The sequence below is a fragment of the Plutella xylostella genome, chromosome 15 (genome assembly GCF_932276165.1).
Source record: "Plutella xylostella chromosome 15, ilPluXylo3.1, whole genome shotgun sequence".
Taxonomy (NCBI): Eukaryota; Metazoa; Arthropoda; class Insecta; order Lepidoptera; family Plutellidae; genus Plutella; species Plutella xylostella.
Genome location: NC_063995.1, coordinates 6,071,769 through 6,089,330, shown reverse-complemented (window position 1 = coordinate 6,089,330; position 17,562 = coordinate 6,071,769). Strand labels below are relative to the sequence as shown.

Genomic DNA, 17,562 nt, shown 5'->3' with positions numbered 1-17,562 from the left:
CTCCAACCCGCATGCCGAGCCTAAAGATTATGGCAAAAAATCCTCCACTTGAAGGAATCCCATGGAAGATTACGGTCTGTAAGTGTTTTCGTGTTTAGGAAATAATACAGGAACAGGTTAGTGATACGTACGTGGTCCAGGAGGCACGGGCGGCGCGGGCGCGGCGGGCGCGGGGCTGCGCGAGGGCACGGGCGGCGCGGGCGCGGGCAGCGACGGCGGCGCCGGCACTGACGGCGGCGCGGGCAGCCGGCCTGACCCACCTGCGGGGTGAAATGTCATGATAGAGTGACGGAGACTTGGGTTCTAGAAATAGGATATAGAATATACGTAGCGTTTGCTATTAAGCCCCGGCACTTATCAGGATATCAGGAAGCGATATTTCCTCAAATTGAGGTCTGGAGCCAACGGCAGCATATTCTTAGCGCGGGAAGCGTCGTCATATCGGCAAGCGAAGCTAATTTCCTTACCAGACTTCTGATCAGAAAGTGTAGTCTCATTCACATTCCCACATTGCTCCATAATAATAAAAACACGACCAACTAAAACAAACATCACCTTTCGCAGCGGGCTCGATCTCTTGCTTCACCGCATCTAAGCCACCGTGTGCGTTGATGAAGTCGTATATGAAGTCCCTCGTGGCCTGGTCGCGCAGCTGGCTCTCCGAGATGCCGGCCTTGGAGAAGAACTTGCGCATCTCCTCCTCTTTGAGGTTGTCCACGTCCACGTCGAAGCCTGGAGTGTGAAATGTGATGTTATGAATTTGGTAGTGGTGTTTACTATTATGGTTAATGCATTCCTATGTGTATTAATAGGTAACTTTACTAATGAGATCGTAATGTAAGTGCTAAATATGTAAGTAACGTAGCCATTAGGTATTCACTTTGAATGGTAACTAACATTCCATATTATACCTATGATTTATTGGTATTTTATCCTAACTAATATTATAAATGCGAAAGTAACTGTGTCTGTCTGTCTGTCTGTTACTCTTTCACGCCAAAACTGCTGGACGGATTTGAATGAAATTTGGTATACATATGGTTTAGACCCTGAGAAAGAACATAGGCTACATTTTATCCCGGAATTGGCCATGCTACCAATTTATGATATGTATTTTTTATAATTTATTTTGAAAATATAGACCATTTTAAGAAACTAATTTCGTTATTTTTGATTTTTATTTATTACAACTATTTTTAATATTTATTTAAAATTTGGCCGGCTGAATGGATGTATGACGTCACAGAACCAATACTAAAATAAATATCTTTGCCTGCGCCACAAAAAAAGCAAGTGTCACTTAACGTCAGTGAGGTAGAATGTCATTGTCATCTAACTCGTAACCTACAAATAATACTCTGTGAAGCAATAATACTCACTGAAGAAATACTATCTCTGTTCTTGTTGTCATCGTAGTATCCACTGGTTTATTATTTATTCGTAGTAGAGATTCAAAACAAGGTAGAAAATAAATAAATTAAATCAATAAAGAGAAATAAACACACGGGCACCTACTCTGTGCACACGGGTGACACGGGCTGTGAGGTTCACAGAGTACATGAGGTTTGCGTTTATTGACGTTTGACGTTTACTTTTGTTTCGTAGGAAAATGCATATACTCTATGATCCTAATGTGACGCCATAGAAAGGACAAATAAAGGCTATTAGTTTTTATTGAATAATTAAAAAAATAGAGATCTAATTTAAAATCTGATGACCAGAAATTGTACTGGAAGCATATTCCTCGAAACGGTTTTAAGCATTTCATTCTTGTTCAGAAAGTTAGCATGGCCAATTCCCACGGGAAAACTTTTTAAGGCGAAGCGAAGCTCGCGGGAACAGCTAGTAGGTTATAATTATTATAAATCGAGACATCAAAACACTCCTTGTGTTTTCAGTGCAATAAAATAATATGGTAAAATTTATGGCTATTACTGTCTAGGAAATAATTGAGAATAAGAGCGAATTTTAAAGTAATTTAGTAGCTTACCTTTATTAGCGTCCCAGCCGACGTGCGACACGTGCTTGAAGTCGAGCGGCGCGCCGATGTCGGCCTTCGTGAGCTTGCGCGTCTTCGGCTTCTTGCTCGAGCTCTTCAGCGTGTTGTAGCTGCCTGCAATGTTTGTCGTTGTCATTTTAGTTAAAGTTTTTAAGTAAGTAAGTTAAACAGCACATGTAAGCGCGTCTAAGTTTACTCAACTCAAACATGTCTGATTACCATAATAATAATAAGGTTGAACGAGTGATTAGTAAAGTGTTATATTTAAACTCGTTATTAATAATTTCAATTGAATTGTTTAAATATCTTTACCGAATCCAATCTAATTAATGATTTGAGATTTTTGAAGCCCACTACATTATTTAGAGAAAATTCTAGATCCGAGGACTATATAAATGTAGGCACTACTTGTGGAAAAAGAAGCCCTGTCGGGAAAAGCCAGGCTCTTACATACTACAACAGTCAGCGTGACGCGCCACACCATTTTAGATAGCAATAAAAATAGCAGCAGACGACTTGTTGTGCATATTTACACACGATTTTAATTTTATTGCCGATTTAGGGTATATAGAGGTGGCTATGGGGTTGATGGTAAATGACGAATGCAGGATTTCTTGAGGCCAAACTATTTACTGATTTTACAAATTACATTTTACAAAGTATGTTGTCTAAGTGACGGGCGCGAGACGACTAGCGTCTGCGCATTGATCGCTACTGGAAGTTACTAGAAAGCTGACATTTCAAAACGTGATTTTAACATGAGTCGCTACATCACTTCCCCCGTTTTTCAAAATTTTGTCAAAAATTTTCGTAATACATATGTTACAAAAGCCTCTCTTACGGAGCTTTAAACTTGAAACATACAATATCAAACAAAACAGAAATCACAAAATTACATTTCAATACTGATACAAAATTAACAAATCAAACTTATAAATCTCACACAATAACCACTCGGTATAACTACGTAGCACTTTGTTCACTCGCGACGCGCTTATCACATTCCGCTGACCGTGCAAGATGAACGCGGCTACCTCGGTTCTGCGAATCCGACCTCGTGTGTGATTGAACCATGTGAATTTCCGATCTAAATAGCTTCTCTCGTTGCACCTCTCGTCCATCCTGGCGGGAACTTCCATGAGGACCCTCGAGTGAGCCTCCGCGTGGGTGACCAGTCCACTATGCTCCAGCTCGGCAGCCTCGCAGCGAGGAAACCGCCCAAACTCGCTAACTTCAGAAGCGCCGATTACCGCCCGTTGACCTGCCGTCGTGGACGCGCAATCGCACCTGCTATGTGTTCCGCTCGTCCAGGTCCTGACTTGAGATGCTTCGAAACGCTAATTTCTTCTTTGATGCGTTACCAAAATTTGTGAAGGGGTGGTGCACTTCCAGTAGATGATGTTCCTGATGTTGTCGTTGTTACCCCATGGCCTTGCTGGGGGAGCCGTCTCGTCCACGCCGTTCCAAGCTGCGCCGCGTCATCGCCGTGCTGACTCCATAATTTCTTCCGAAGGTTGCGTGTCCAGTTTGTCGGAGGTCACCAGTTTAGGGTATATAGAGGTGGCTATGGGGTTGATGGTAAATGACGAATGCAGGATTTCTTGAGGCCAAACTATTTACTGATTTTACAAATTACATTTTACAAAGTATGTTGTCTAAGTGACGGGCGCGAGACGACTAGCGTCTGCGCATTGATCGCTACTGGAAGTTACTAGAAAGCTGACATTTCAAAACGTGATTTTAACATGAGTCGCTACACCGAGACTACATACCAACCCACCGGGTTAACTGGTAGAGAATGCTACGTATAACATACCAGCTAGGGATGTCTTGGGCAGCGGCGCGGGCGCGGGCGGCGGCGGCGGCGGCGCGGCCACCACGCCGTTCTCGCGGCCATTGCTGTGGCCCACGTGGTTGTACTTGCTGCTGGGGGCCACCGCGGCCGTGGTCGCGCCCGTCGAGCCCTCCGATCTTCTTCTACGCTCTAGTGGCATAAACAAAACATTCTTTCATACGAGGTACCAGGAGCAATGATTCCAAGGTTAGGTTAAAGGTAAGCGTCCACTTATTAATATCGTAAGTAACGGACCGGTTCTACCTTTTTTGGCATAAGATTTTTTTGCCTAATCTCGTATTGCATAGTAACGTTTGGTCAAAGTCTCGTTACGCCGAAAATCGTATGGCATAAATCTCGTTTAGTAAAAAGTTATTTCGCATAACATTATTTAGCCTAATAATGGTATGGCCAAATCTTGAATAGCCTAATAATGCTATGGCATAGGTTTATACAAAGTAATAATATTCGTTTGGCTTTAACTTTGACGGAGCGTCTCCCTACATAGCGCAAACTGGTGCCTTGTATTGTTTCCGCTGTTTGGAAAACGCTCCGCTCCGCTTCGCTGCGCTCCGCTTTGGTTTTTATGAACATGTGCACCTAACACGCTCCTCCTCGCTTTGCTCGTCGTCGCACCTATTTTTAGGTTTCGATCTCATGGGGTTTGTAATAATTATATTGGTTGTTAACTTTCGATTTTTTGATCATACAAATTCGTGATTTTCGGGATGTAGGAGAAAAATACCACAATTTGTACATTTACTACATACTTAATATATTATTTATTAAGATAACATTAGGAGAAACAAGATTATACATAGGTATAGACGAACATAAATTTGAGCAAACGAAACTTAGGTGTTTAAAGATTGTGCCTAAAGAGTTTTAGACGAAACGAGCCTTATGCCACATAAGTCTTGGCAAAGTGATGGTTCGGCCAAAAAAGTTTAGACCATACGAGTTATGCGAAATGAGTTTTGGTCAATAAAGATTATGCCAGATGAGCGGAACCCAACGGACCAAACGTGGACGCACTTGTGAGAATTTCTATACAAAGAACACTGAATGCTATGCGCCCGTTTCGTACGATGCCGAAAGGTGGACGCTTACCGTGCAAAAAACAAGTGACGTCACGCTCTCCCCTATAAAACACCTGTGAGTGGGAGGGAGACGTTTCTGCGATGTCGCGACGTCGCAGTTGTGATTACGAACACGTAAAGGCTGATTCACACACTGTTTAGTGCGGGTGTTTAGTAGACGTACATTGCTGGGCTTGTTGTTTAGTATTTGCAAAACTTTTGAATCTCCCATACATACTGAGCAAAGTACGTCTGCTAAACACTCCCACTAAACAGTGTGTGAATCGGCCTTTTGGTTAATGATTAAATGCAATGTATTTTGATTACTTTCTATGTTAAGTTTCAGATAGACGGACTTATCAAATAGATTCTCTAGTCAGTTAACCTTCATGGAATCGACACTATAATACAAAATGCGATAGAAGCACAGTAAGTAAAGTTCCATTAAAGTTTGGTTAATGAAATTCAAAAACACTCGATTTAAATTTAACACAAACACGTTTAAGGGTCAACATTGTGGTTTTTACATCTTATAGAAGAGTCAATACATAATTACCAATATAAATGCCATTCTAATTATAGACAACCGGCCACAAATCAAAATTTTATGTAAGTATTTGTATCATTATAATATATGTAATGTAACCTATGAAATTGACTCTTCCATAAACAGGGTGTCCACTCAGAATGCTCCAAAAAATTCCCTGACTTTTCCCTGACTTTCCCTGACCATTTCAGAAATTTTCCCTGACCAAAGATCAAAATAAACAAAAGCTTGATTTGAAAGTTTTCCTTTCATTTGCATCACACTTATTAAAAAAACTTCGACTGCGTAAAATATTTATACAGGGGCTGTAAAAAGTGTATATCATGCCGAAAGAGACGAGAGTGACTCAGACAGATCATTTTTAAAATCATAAAATTCAATTTAAAAAAACTTGCAATTCCATACTGTTAAGGCCGTAAGGTTGAATTTTGCGTGGAGGATCTTTTGATTGAAAGACGTGCGAACCTTGTAATGATTTTATTTAGACTAAAAATTGCTTTTACCCTATTCGATATTTTAGTGGACTGTAATAGTAATGTATAGCTAGGTACCTATATGAGGTTTTGCGTTTGGACATTCCGCCCACCAAAGGACGCAGTTCTTTAAACAATTTAAATACAAAAATCGCTAAGTAAACACAAAATATGCAACTAAATATGAAATATTTAAGTACAATATAAGATACCTAACTCAAGGAATAATAACACAATGTGTTTTATGACTTAATTATTAAGCAAGTATGGTGTGTGTATTTTAAAATAACAGATATACTTATACATAGGTACTAAATTTAAAGAACTAGTGACTGACATTCTTATGTAAATACATGGCTAAGTTTAAATATGAATTTCTTATTGAACCGCCCACCATACTATATACTAACACAAAAATATAACAATTGATATTTATCTTTAACAATAACAACTCAGGTTTATAAACTTATGAGTCTTATTATGACACAGGTAAGTATGTAACTAAGATTAATCTTATTTTGTAGGTATACACATTCGTTAATGTAGCATATAAGCAACAGGTAAGTATTACTCATCTAAGGTAAGTATGAAGGTAAGTACCTACATTAATTATTTTAGTTTATAAGTTCAAAGGTAAGTATTATAATCTAGTTTATAAGTAGCTATAGGAACGTAGAATACATAATACTTAGGTAGGCAAAGATAGTTTAAGTAGTTATTTTTATAACTTTATCATTTAAATTTACTCGGATAACTAATTATAGTAATTAGGTGCTAAGTTTATTTACAGGTAAGACACATATTTTACTCACAGGTCGTTTAAAAATGCCGTTTTTACACTTGACGGATACAACGCGTGTAATATTATCAGGACCGACATGTTTTTGTACAATTTTGCCTAAAATCCACTTGCTAGGTGGAATATTGTCTTCCTTTAATATAACTACATCATCGATTTCTGGCTCAGCATTCTTTGTGTTCCACTTATATCTTTGATTTAACGTTACCAAATATTCTTTATACCACCTGTTCCAGAAATCGGTGACCATTTTTTGAACTAATCTCCATCTTTCTAGGTGATTTGAATTACATAGTGTATAGTTCTCATCGCTCAAGTTTAATAGAGGTTCACCTATCAGAAAGTGGCCCGGTGTCAAGGGGAGGGGGTCATTCGGGTTGTCACTCAGCACAGTTATTGGCCGCGAATTTAGACAAGCCTCCACTTGGGATAAGACGGTAGCTAGTTCCTCGTACGTAAGTGTAGTGTCTGAGATTACCTTTTTTAGATGCGTCTTGGTACTGCGCACTCCACTTTCCCAAATTCCGCCAAAGTTCGGGGCCCGGGGGGGGATGAAATGCCACGTGGTGCGTTCTAAACTTAGTAACTCTGCTAACTCACCTGGAAATGTAGATTTGGCGCTGTTGAACATCTCTCTCAACTGCTTGTCTGCGCCGATAAAGTTGGTGCCATTGTCGCTATAGAGGTCATAACAATGGCCTCTTCTTCCAGTGAATCGCCTAAATGCTGCGATAAAGCCCTTTGAAGTCAGGTCCGTGACAGCTTCAAGGTGGATGGCGCGGGTCACCATACACACAAACAAACAGATGTATCCTTTGTAGGATTTCGAACCTCTACTGGGTGAAAACCTAATGTTGATGGGTCCTGCGTAATCGACACCTGCTGACTTGAAGGGTCTGTTGGGTTTCAGTCTCACTTCTGGCAACTGTCCCATCATTTGAGTTGTATTCTTGACAGAATATCGGATGCACGTTACACACTCTCGATAACTCTTCTTGCATAGGTCCCTCGCTCGCATGATCCAGAATTTAGACCTCAAATAATTCAGCATTAGTTGGGGTCCTCCGTGCATTGTCTTCTGGTGGGCATCTACAATAATTAGTCTGCTAAGATGACTCGTAGCAGGTAATATTATAGGATGCTGTGTGTCATAGTCCGTATGCGATTGTTGGATACGACCGCCGACTCTTAATATGCCACTTTCATCAAGAAGGGGGCAAAGATTACGGAGTTTACTCTTTTTGGGGACACTTCCTTCAGACTTTAACTGCTTTATCTCGTCTTTGAATTCTATATCTTGTGCTTGTTTTATACAACTTTCCAACGTTTGTTTTATTTCTTCTGCTGTTATAAATTGTGTATGTTTCTCGCGTTTCTCTTTAGCTTCTTTTAAGTTCAGCCATCTTCTGCAATAAGAAATAACTCTCAACATTCTCTGTAAGTTTGAAAACTTTGTCCAAATTAGCTCATCTTCTGTGTTTATCAAAGCGGTTAAAGTCTTAACTTTCTCTTCTTCTTGAGTATCTTCAATGTCTGGTGTGCTGACATTAATGTCGTTTTCAGATAGCCAAGCAGGACCGCTCCACCATAATGACTGACTCGATAATTGTGAAGCTGGTAATCCTCTTGAGGCATAGTCTGCTGGGTTCATGTCTGTAGCAACATGACCCCACTGCTCGTAGTCTAATATGTTGAGTATAGTGGACACTCGGTTGCTCACGAATGTGCTCCATCTACTTGCTCCACCTTTCAACCATGCCAAGACGATGGTTGAGTCTGTCCACGCGTGCAGATTCTCCTTATTGATGTTCAATACCTGAGATACTTCTGAGATTAGTGCAGCTGCCATAGCTGCGCCGCATAACTCTAGTCGAGGAATAGAAATTTGCTTTTCCACAGGCGCAACTTTGGTTTTGGCAGTAATGAGGCTCACGTAAACGTTTTCGTTTTCAATGACTCGGATATAAACTGCTGCTCCATAAGCTGCCTGGGAAGCGTCTGCGAACACATGTAACTCCGTCTTCGACGTAGTGGAGTTGTGTGACCACCTTGGTATCTTGATGTGTGTAATGTTGCTCAAATCTTGTCTGTAAGTTAACCACTCTTCAAGTAGCTCACCTTCCACAGAATCATCCCAGTCTAGGCCTGTCTTCCATAACTTCTGTATGATCATTTTCGCCACAACGACGACAGGCGCAATCCATCCTTCAGGGTCGTACAATTGGGCTACCTCAGAAAGAATATGACGTTTGGTAATCGGCTGTCTCGGCTCTAACATATTCAATTTGTATTCAAAACTATCTGTATCCCGATTCCAACACACTCCTAGTATTTTCACCAAACTGTTGACCTTGAGGGGAACTTCTTGATCAGCTCGCTTATTTTCACTTATGTATTTCATCACGTTCTCATTGTTGCTACTCCATTTTTGAAGGTCGAACCCACCTGCTCTCATTAAGTCATTCATCTCATTGTAGATTGTTAGTGCTTCTTCTTCAGTGTCGCATCCTGTCAAAAGGTCATCGATGTAGAAATCCGTCTTTGTTATCTCTGCAGCGAGTGGATATTTATGTTTCTCATCGTCTGCTAGCCTTTGTAAAGATTTCACAGCAAGATAAGGTGCACAAGCAGTCCCGAATGTTAGCCTCAAAAGTCTGTAGTGTTCAATCGGCTTATCTGGTGCATCTCTCCACAATATTCTCTGGAAGTGAGTATCTTCATCAGCTACGCGTACCATTCGATACATTTTGACAATGTCTGCAGTTATACAGATTTTGTGTGTTCTCCACCGCATCAAGATGTGTCGTAAGTCTTGTTGTAATTTAGGACCTACTAGGAGATCATCATTGAGTGACTTGTTATTCACACCTTTACACGATGCGTCGAAAACAACTCGAACTTTTGTTGTGTCTTTATCATCCCTCAGTACAGCATGATGAGGAAGATACACTGCTTTAGGATTGTCGATATCAGCTGCTTGCACTGGAACCATATGCTCTAATTGTATATATTCATCCATTACCTTATGATATTCTTCGCGAAGTTTAGTGTTTTTAGTAAGCTTTCTCTCTAAGTACTCGAATCTCTTGGCAGCTACTTCTCTCAATCGACCATTTTGACACTCTGGGTTCTCGCTTTTAAATGGAAGCTTTACTACATACCTTCCTTCTTCGTCTCTAACTGTTGTAGCATTGTAGAACTCTTCACAATTTTCTTCTTCTCTTGACAATCTCTTTTCTATTTTATTAGGTTCGTTTTCTAACTCCCAAAATAGCTTCAGCATCTCATCTTCTTTAACATGAACATGCAAGCTTGTGATGTTTCTCTGCGCGGTGATTGGTTCTCGAGACATCCTTCCAGATAACACCCAACCTAGAATAGTATTCTGTGCCAGTAAGTTACCTTTTGGATGTTTGATGACGCCGTCCAGTAGAACGTCGCTGTAGATCTCCGCTCCAAGTAGAATGTCGATTCTCCCTGGTGTGGCATACCCTGGGTCAGCTAACTCTAAATTCTCGAAGTTTAACCCGTCAGGTGTGCTAAGTTTAGTAGTGGGTAAAAGTGTTGTAAGTGAACGTAGTACGTACGCTTCTACTCGAACTGATGCTTTGGGATTGTGGCGTGATTTCACGCAAAGTGAGACCATGTGTTTAATTCTCGTTTGCCCGTCTCCCAAGCTTGACACCCAACCACTTACTGATTCTCGTTTAAGATTAAGTAATTGAACGGTCGCCTCTGTGACAAATGATGCCTGTGACCCTTGGTCTAATAAAGCTCTAATCATATATTTGCAACCATTTTTACTCTCAACTATCACATTAGCAGTAGCTAAAAGTACACAGTTAGGTTTCATTTGCTCACTAGAAAAATTGGTTACAATGTGTGTATCATTAGACAAAGGCTTACCTCTCGACGACGACTCGCTCGAAATACCTGTAGATGTACTCGTAGTTTGACTCTCAGTGGGCTTCTCCGTGTTCTGCTCTCGCTCGAAGTGCAGGAGTGAGTGGTGGCGCCGCCCGCAGCGCCTGCAGCACGCCGCCTGCCGGCACCTCAGCACCGAGTGGGACGGCGCGAGGCAGTTGAAGCATAGCTTGTTGGACTGCACGAAGTTCTGTCTCTCGTTAGTAGGCATCTCTCCGAATTTCTTGCAATTGTAGATGTAGTGCTCTCCGCTGCACATTGCACACTTGATGTCGTGTGTTTTCACGTCTCTGTTCATGTTTGTATGGAAGGTCTTAGGTTTCACAATAGGTTTAGGTTGACTTGTCCTCTGCGTAGTGATCTTATTATTGTCTATCATCTCTAATGATCTGAATCTAGCTTCTAGAAAGTCTCGCAGTTCCGACCAGGTAGGCAATTCAATGCTGCTTCCGCTTAGATGCTGTTCCCACTGTCTCATAGACTCAGTATCCAACTTTGATACGACCAAGTAGACAATCAACAAGTCCCAGGTATCAGTTTGCACTTCCATATTTTTCAAAGCATTCAAACAGGTAGAAAAGGTGTCTACTAATTGTTTAATTAAACTCGCCGACTCCGTGTTAATTGATCTATGTGTAAATAATAACTTCAATAATGCATTGCAATTAAATCTCTTGTTGTTGTATCGCTTCACTAATAGGTTCCACGCCTCGGTATAGTTTGCATTAGTTGTAGTAAAATTGCGTAACATTGCTTCTGGTTCTCCAACTAAGTTACCCTTTAAGTAATGTAACTTTTGTACAGGTGATAAGCGCTTATGGTTGTGTATGAGTGAAGAAAATAAGTCGTAGAACGTCTGCCATTCTTCATACTTGCCACTGAACTTAGGTATTTCGATAATAGGCAACTTAACTTCGTCTTCTAATGATTTCTGTACATTACCCATTGGTGTAGAAGTGTGAGGAGGTGGTGAAGAAGGAGTAGATGGCTCCAAGAACGGCTGAAGATGCTCCTTCAAGGTGGCCTTGTATTGTGTGTACAACTCTTCAAAGGTTTCATATGTATTTTCTTCGAAATATGAATCTTCTCTGTCTTCTTGTTTAGTAATTTTCACAATAATACTCTTATGACCGTCTTTAAAGTCTTTCCAAAGCTGTTCTAATGTTTCTAACCTCGTTTCTATGTAACTTCTCTTAATCCTCTCCTTAGGCGTCTTTTTGTAATTAGTTTCAGCTCTTTTTAGGGTCTCCAGAAGCTCGTGCTGACATATAAGTAGATCCTCCATTGTTAACTTGCTTTAAATATAACTTATATAACGCAAAACACTTTGTAGGTATTGTAGGTAAACACCGTATTAAGACACGTCGCAGGACACGCAGGTTATAATGTGTGTTAGTGATTTAATAGCCGTTAAACCACGATGACTCGCTCAGTTTATTCATTAAAACACTGCAATCCGTTTAGGTACACTAAATTCTCACTCAGTTATAGTTGTTTATGCGTATATAGTTCACTGTAACTGTTTTAATAAAGTTAACAACATGTGTTTCACAAAGTTAATTTGAATGTCCAATAATTTATAACACTTATTTTTGCAATAAAATGTTCGTCTATTCAATCGTTATCTCACGGCTTTTGTTCTCGGCTCACTCGCGACCGGTCGGTGGCTCACACGCATGCGGTTCGGTTAGGACCATAATGTTAAGGCCGTAAGGTTGAATTTTGCGTGGAGGATCTTTTGATTGAAAGACGTGCGAACCTTGTAATGATTTTATTTAGACTAAAAATTGCTTTTACCCTATTCGATATTTTAGTGGACTGTAATAGTAATGTATAGCTAGGTACCTATATGAGGTTTTGCGTTTGGACACATACAAACTTTTAGGTCAGGTTTAGAAAAAAAAAAAACGCGAATTCAAAAAACTCATAGAACAAAAGTTGTATCGAGTGACCCCCTGAGTCACCCCGTTTCGGCTATGTTCACCTACCACTATTGCAACATTCTGTATTGAAAGCAATGATAATTAAAAGTCTAAATTAAATAAGAACCTACTTGATTTTATTGTACAACTAAGTTTAAATACGTTTTTTGGCCATAACGTGTAATTCTTTTTTGTATTTGCAAAATTGAGAAATATTTTTTATTTTTCAAAATGTCATTTTACTTTGGAAAACAGTCATTAAGTTTTTGGAAACCCAAGTGGGATCCACTGTTGGTTATTATTGCAAAATACGTTAGTTAGAACTATTTAAAGCACACTTATTGATGGTATGGTGCCTCGACGTAGTGATACGGTTTTGGTTTCATTGTTTAGCTTATTTCAAATACTTTAAAATAAATGCATAAAAATACCATCAAAGGAGGGCGATTTTCACATTCAAGTAAATGTACATTTTTTCTGTTTTTTTGTCAAAACTGTTAGATTAGGTGCTTTTAACTTATATTTGTAACTTTTTAGCAGTTGTGGATATTTTTGTTGGATAGAGATGACTTTTTGCGGATAAAAGCATTTTATTTCATGTCCGTAAGGCGTCTAAATCTCGAGATATGATTTTCTATGAAGAAGAAGAAAAATTTTAGTATCTAAACTTTAAAATGGCCACCATTTCTAGAATATTGAGATTTGACCCCACATATGGGGGTTTTTTCTCGATGAAATTACTCGTAGAATCCCCCCTCAAAGTTTGTCGGGTTCGAAAAACAACATGTTGTATAAAACTTGTACTAGTGCCAGGGGTATAGTTAATCTTAGGGCCATCAAAACCGAAATAACTCGAATAAAGCGTGTTAGCTTTGTATACAGTACTTACTAAAATTATTTAATTAAAACAAAACCGAAATCAAATAATTTCGTATGGGCGCGACGCTTTAAAAAAAATCATAAGGTGCCGCGTGTGGGCACGTCTGCATGCGCTCCCGCTGCCGGAGCAAAGTATGAGAATTTATCGATGAAATGAGTGCCGATACAGCGCGTCTGCACCAACACGTTATGTGAGGACTTATTTTTCATCACGAACTCTTAAAACAAAAATTGTTCAGAAAGGCAAGCTGAGTCACACTCTTTTGAAAGAAATTTAACTAAGGGAACATCATTTTACTATTGAACAAACTTTGAACTGAGTCTGGAATCTGGCTTACGAGATTTTATTTTATGACTTACGTATTTTACGTATAAAATAGAAGAAAAATAATCATTATAAAGGAAAGAACTACAATTTAGAAAAAATATATGCTTTACAAGTAATTTTTCCCTGACTTTCCAGGTGGCCCATCAATTTCCCTGACTTTCCATGACCACCTTGAGCTTCCCTGACTTTTCCCTGACTATCCCTGACTTTCCAGAAAGTGGACACCCTGATAAATATACAGGTGGAAGAACACACTGTCCTGCAAGTGTTTTATGACAGACACCCATCATTAGTCAAGGATTTACCAAATTGGTCGTGTTCACTAACTGCACAGGGCACAACCTTCTCGCTTACTGTAATGCACATAAAGATAATAGCTCAAGCTTTTGTAAAATGAAGATTTGCTGGTTGTCAGTGCGCGTGTCATGCTGGCCTGCACTATGGAATTTATTATTGTTCCAACAACACGTGTGGTAATGTTGGTGGTAGGTATAATTGGGCTAGGATTGCCAAGTACATCAAGTACATATGTGAATCTGGCATTTATATGTGACTAGAGTTCCCTATAGCTAGCAATTATCATCGGCCGGGGATGGAACCCTGGGTTTCCGTGCTTTCAATACTTTAATAATGCAGTGATAAACTCCTTACCTTCTCGTCTTTGTTTTCGGAATTCAATTTTTTCGATTAAGATATTCCTAAGTGACCTTGCTTCATCTTCGTTAGCGAAATTAAATGCCGTCATGTATTCCTGCAAAAAGATAAAAAAGTATTATAAGTAATTACATCTAAACATCTTCCCTTGGCCGAGTACTGAGTATGGCAGTGAAATACTTATTCAAATGACAATCATGCAAGCAGTAACTACTAAAGCTATGACAAAAACTGCTAAACAATAACAATGCACCACCTATTGAGATTATAATAGATACAAATCTGTATAAAAACAATACTTTGTCTTAGCAATGTAAGTACATGCTGCTAATAATACTTCTTATTGTATTTTGTGAGAGCTATTGCAAACAAAAATGAGTTTCAAAACAAATGATGAGATATTGATTATGTATATTTTTGTTATAATTTAAAATAAATTCTTTATCATAGTAAAAATACATTAAAATTGAAAAAAAGGTTTAGAGTTCGAAGCAATAGATGAGGTGATCAAAGAATTAGTAGTCAACACAGCATCAGGCAAATGGTAGCCTGCTGGACTTCTAAGCTGTCACTGGAAAATACACCACTTTAGATTTGATCACCCGAATTTACATACAACTTCCTTATAATAAACCGTTACTCTGTATCAAGTACTCTCAGTTGGTTCATTTCAACAACAACAACCACTTCCCACAATGTACCTCATAGAGTCGTAAATACAATGTTACAGTATTAATAACAATTAAAAATTCTCATGCATTACAACACATTGGCATGCATGCAATCTTAAACCTAAACATAGTCAATATTTCATAATCTCACCTCAGCTTCAAATGTATGGAGATAAGACCTTGGACATTTGTATTCTATCTGGATGTAGACCTCATGTTCCCATATCATGGCCTTGCGGTACAGACAGTATATTCTAAAGAAGTATGATCGTTTTCCATTGTCTTTTATGAGACATAATATACCCGTGTCCTTCTTCTTCCATTCCGAATGTGCGGGGCCCTCAGTTGTAAATAATTGGACAACGGCAGTTGATAAACTCTGAAAAATTACTTTTTAAAAATATTTTTAGGGGTTCTGACAAAGCTATATTAGGTAGTTATTATGCAAAATAAAAAAATCATTACATTTCTGTTTGGTGGATTACAATTTTGCAGGGGGTTAACGCACATAGAACCTATCAAAAAGTATTTAAAACAATAAATTCTGTGATTTAACAGCATTTTAGAAAATTCATAATCACAGATTTTGCACAATCAAGGTTAACATGTAAAAACAGAGCTTATCAGATAAATCTATCAATTCTAAGGCTTATCATAATATCCATGACAGGTTAAGTTTACTTTTCATGCAAATATAAGAACCCTGGTTATCAAAAACATGGTTTGGTTTTACAAGTAGCATTCATTCATATATCTTGTGTCTGATAACAATTATGTATCTATGTATATCTAAATAGGTAATTAGTTCAAATATTAAGAACATCAAAAAGCAAAGAATCATCAAATATAAACTGCAAAAAGTTAAAAATATAACTCTAATTATTTAAAATATTAATGTACTTATACCTAAAATATTAAATGTATCAAGTGAGTCAGAAAGTGTGTGGTACAGTATGCAGTAAATTTATCTTAAATCTCAGTGGGTAGTAAAGTTATGTGTTGTTCAGAACTAGATCTGACTTTCACTGGAGTCAACGCACAGCGGCCACTGGAGAAACTGCAGATAAATAAACATTAAGTAAGAGATGCAAGTGATCTCTTACTTAATGTCTGATGATATCACTCTTTAGGATTTCGAAACGACATATGTTTAATAATATGCTTTATGTATGATTATGAAGCATTGTCTTGTAAATCCTAGGTAAGGGATGTTTTGTTTACATTGTTTGAATGTATTTTTATCCATAAATGTAATTCAGTGGATTAAAAATATGAATACAAAGCTAAACAATAAGGAATTCAATTGATAAATATACGTAATCTAGAGGCGATAGTGATTCACAAGGGCGTTTGATAGTTCAGTTTAGAGTAAAATTATTTGTACAGTACCTGGCACTTGGGCCCAATGAGGCTGAATACCATCTCATTCTCCTCTCGTGATAGCAATAGACTTGGTGCATTCTCTCCTCGAGGCATTATAACTTATAAACACAACTAATATCAAAAAATACTTCTAAATAGCACAAATCACGATTCTGTTTCCATAACTTACGGCATGTTGGCGTATTTAATAAAAACACAACAGAATAAAATATGAATGCACAAACGCTTGCCGCAAAAAATATATTTAATTTACAGATTTCAATGATATTTTGTACAATTTATTTTAATAAAAATTTCACTTTCCCCACGTCCGGACATGAGACATTTGATTAGGTTTTTTTTCTGGTGTTACCATTCTATTCCCATTTTGCTACCCGTCAACAAATATTTCGAACTGGTAACTTTTGCCTTAACATAGTGTTGTAAACCGACTTTAATAAATTTTGCCTATCGATATTTTTGTACCTGCATCTATGCGCTATTTTCGCATAACTTTGCCCCATCTTTTCTCATAAATTACTTATAACATGTGATTAAAAAAATGAACTTGTAAATCATAGAAAGCGCTAGTAATATCTGCAATAAGAAAATCGCAGGGGTGCTTAGAGTAATAATAGTGGTCGGCAAACACCGACCACCGACCACTTTGAATTTTTGTGACTGCTCAAACATCACCTTCGGTCGTTAGTGTTGTGAAACTGCAATAAATAAAACAATGATAGAAACTATATTTATTTATTTACCTCGTTGAATCGATACTTGTCAATGCTATGTACAACATAAAAGATAATTACGTAAAATGCTATTTTCATTTGAATCAAAAAACAAAACACAACTTCTGTAAAATTCTATAGATAGTTTGTCCTATTAAAATTAATAACGTTATAAATTGTTATTTAGATAGATGTACACGATACACATTTATATCTAAGTACAGGATAATAAATACATAAGACACATTTATTTGATACATTACCAACCAAACCATAACTTGTTTGCACAAAATAGATGAAGACAATACAGTCCGACTTAAATAAATACACAGGAGATTAAAGTGTAGGTATGATTTT

The 17,562-nt window shown here is 38.3% G+C and overlaps 1 protein-coding gene across 2 annotated transcripts; it reads right to left on the bottom strand.

Annotated features, from left to right (window-relative positions):
• Nucleotides 1–102: 102 nt before the first annotated feature.
• On the bottom strand, nt 103–16,842 carry LOC119691172 (wiskott-Aldrich syndrome protein). Of its 2 annotated transcripts, none has more exons than XM_048625784.1 (7): nt 16,499–16,842; nt 15,261–15,488; nt 14,436–14,535; nt 3,816–3,983; nt 1,991–2,113; nt 556–732; nt 103–260 (listed from the first exon to the last, which is right to left on the bottom strand). In XM_048625784.1, the coding sequence occupies exons 1-7, from the start codon at nt 16,583–16,585 to the stop codon at nt 118–120; spliced, it is 1,026 nt and encodes a 341-aa protein (XP_048481741.1). In that variant the 5' UTR covers nt 16,586–16,842; the 3' UTR covers nt 103–117. The 2 variants fall into 2 exon arrangements, with proteins under 2 accessions (XP_048481741.1, XP_048481740.1); XM_048625783.1 differs by lacking the exon at nt 16,499–16,842 and adding an exon at nt 15,575–15,921.
• Nucleotides 16,843–17,562: the final 720 nt, after the last annotated feature.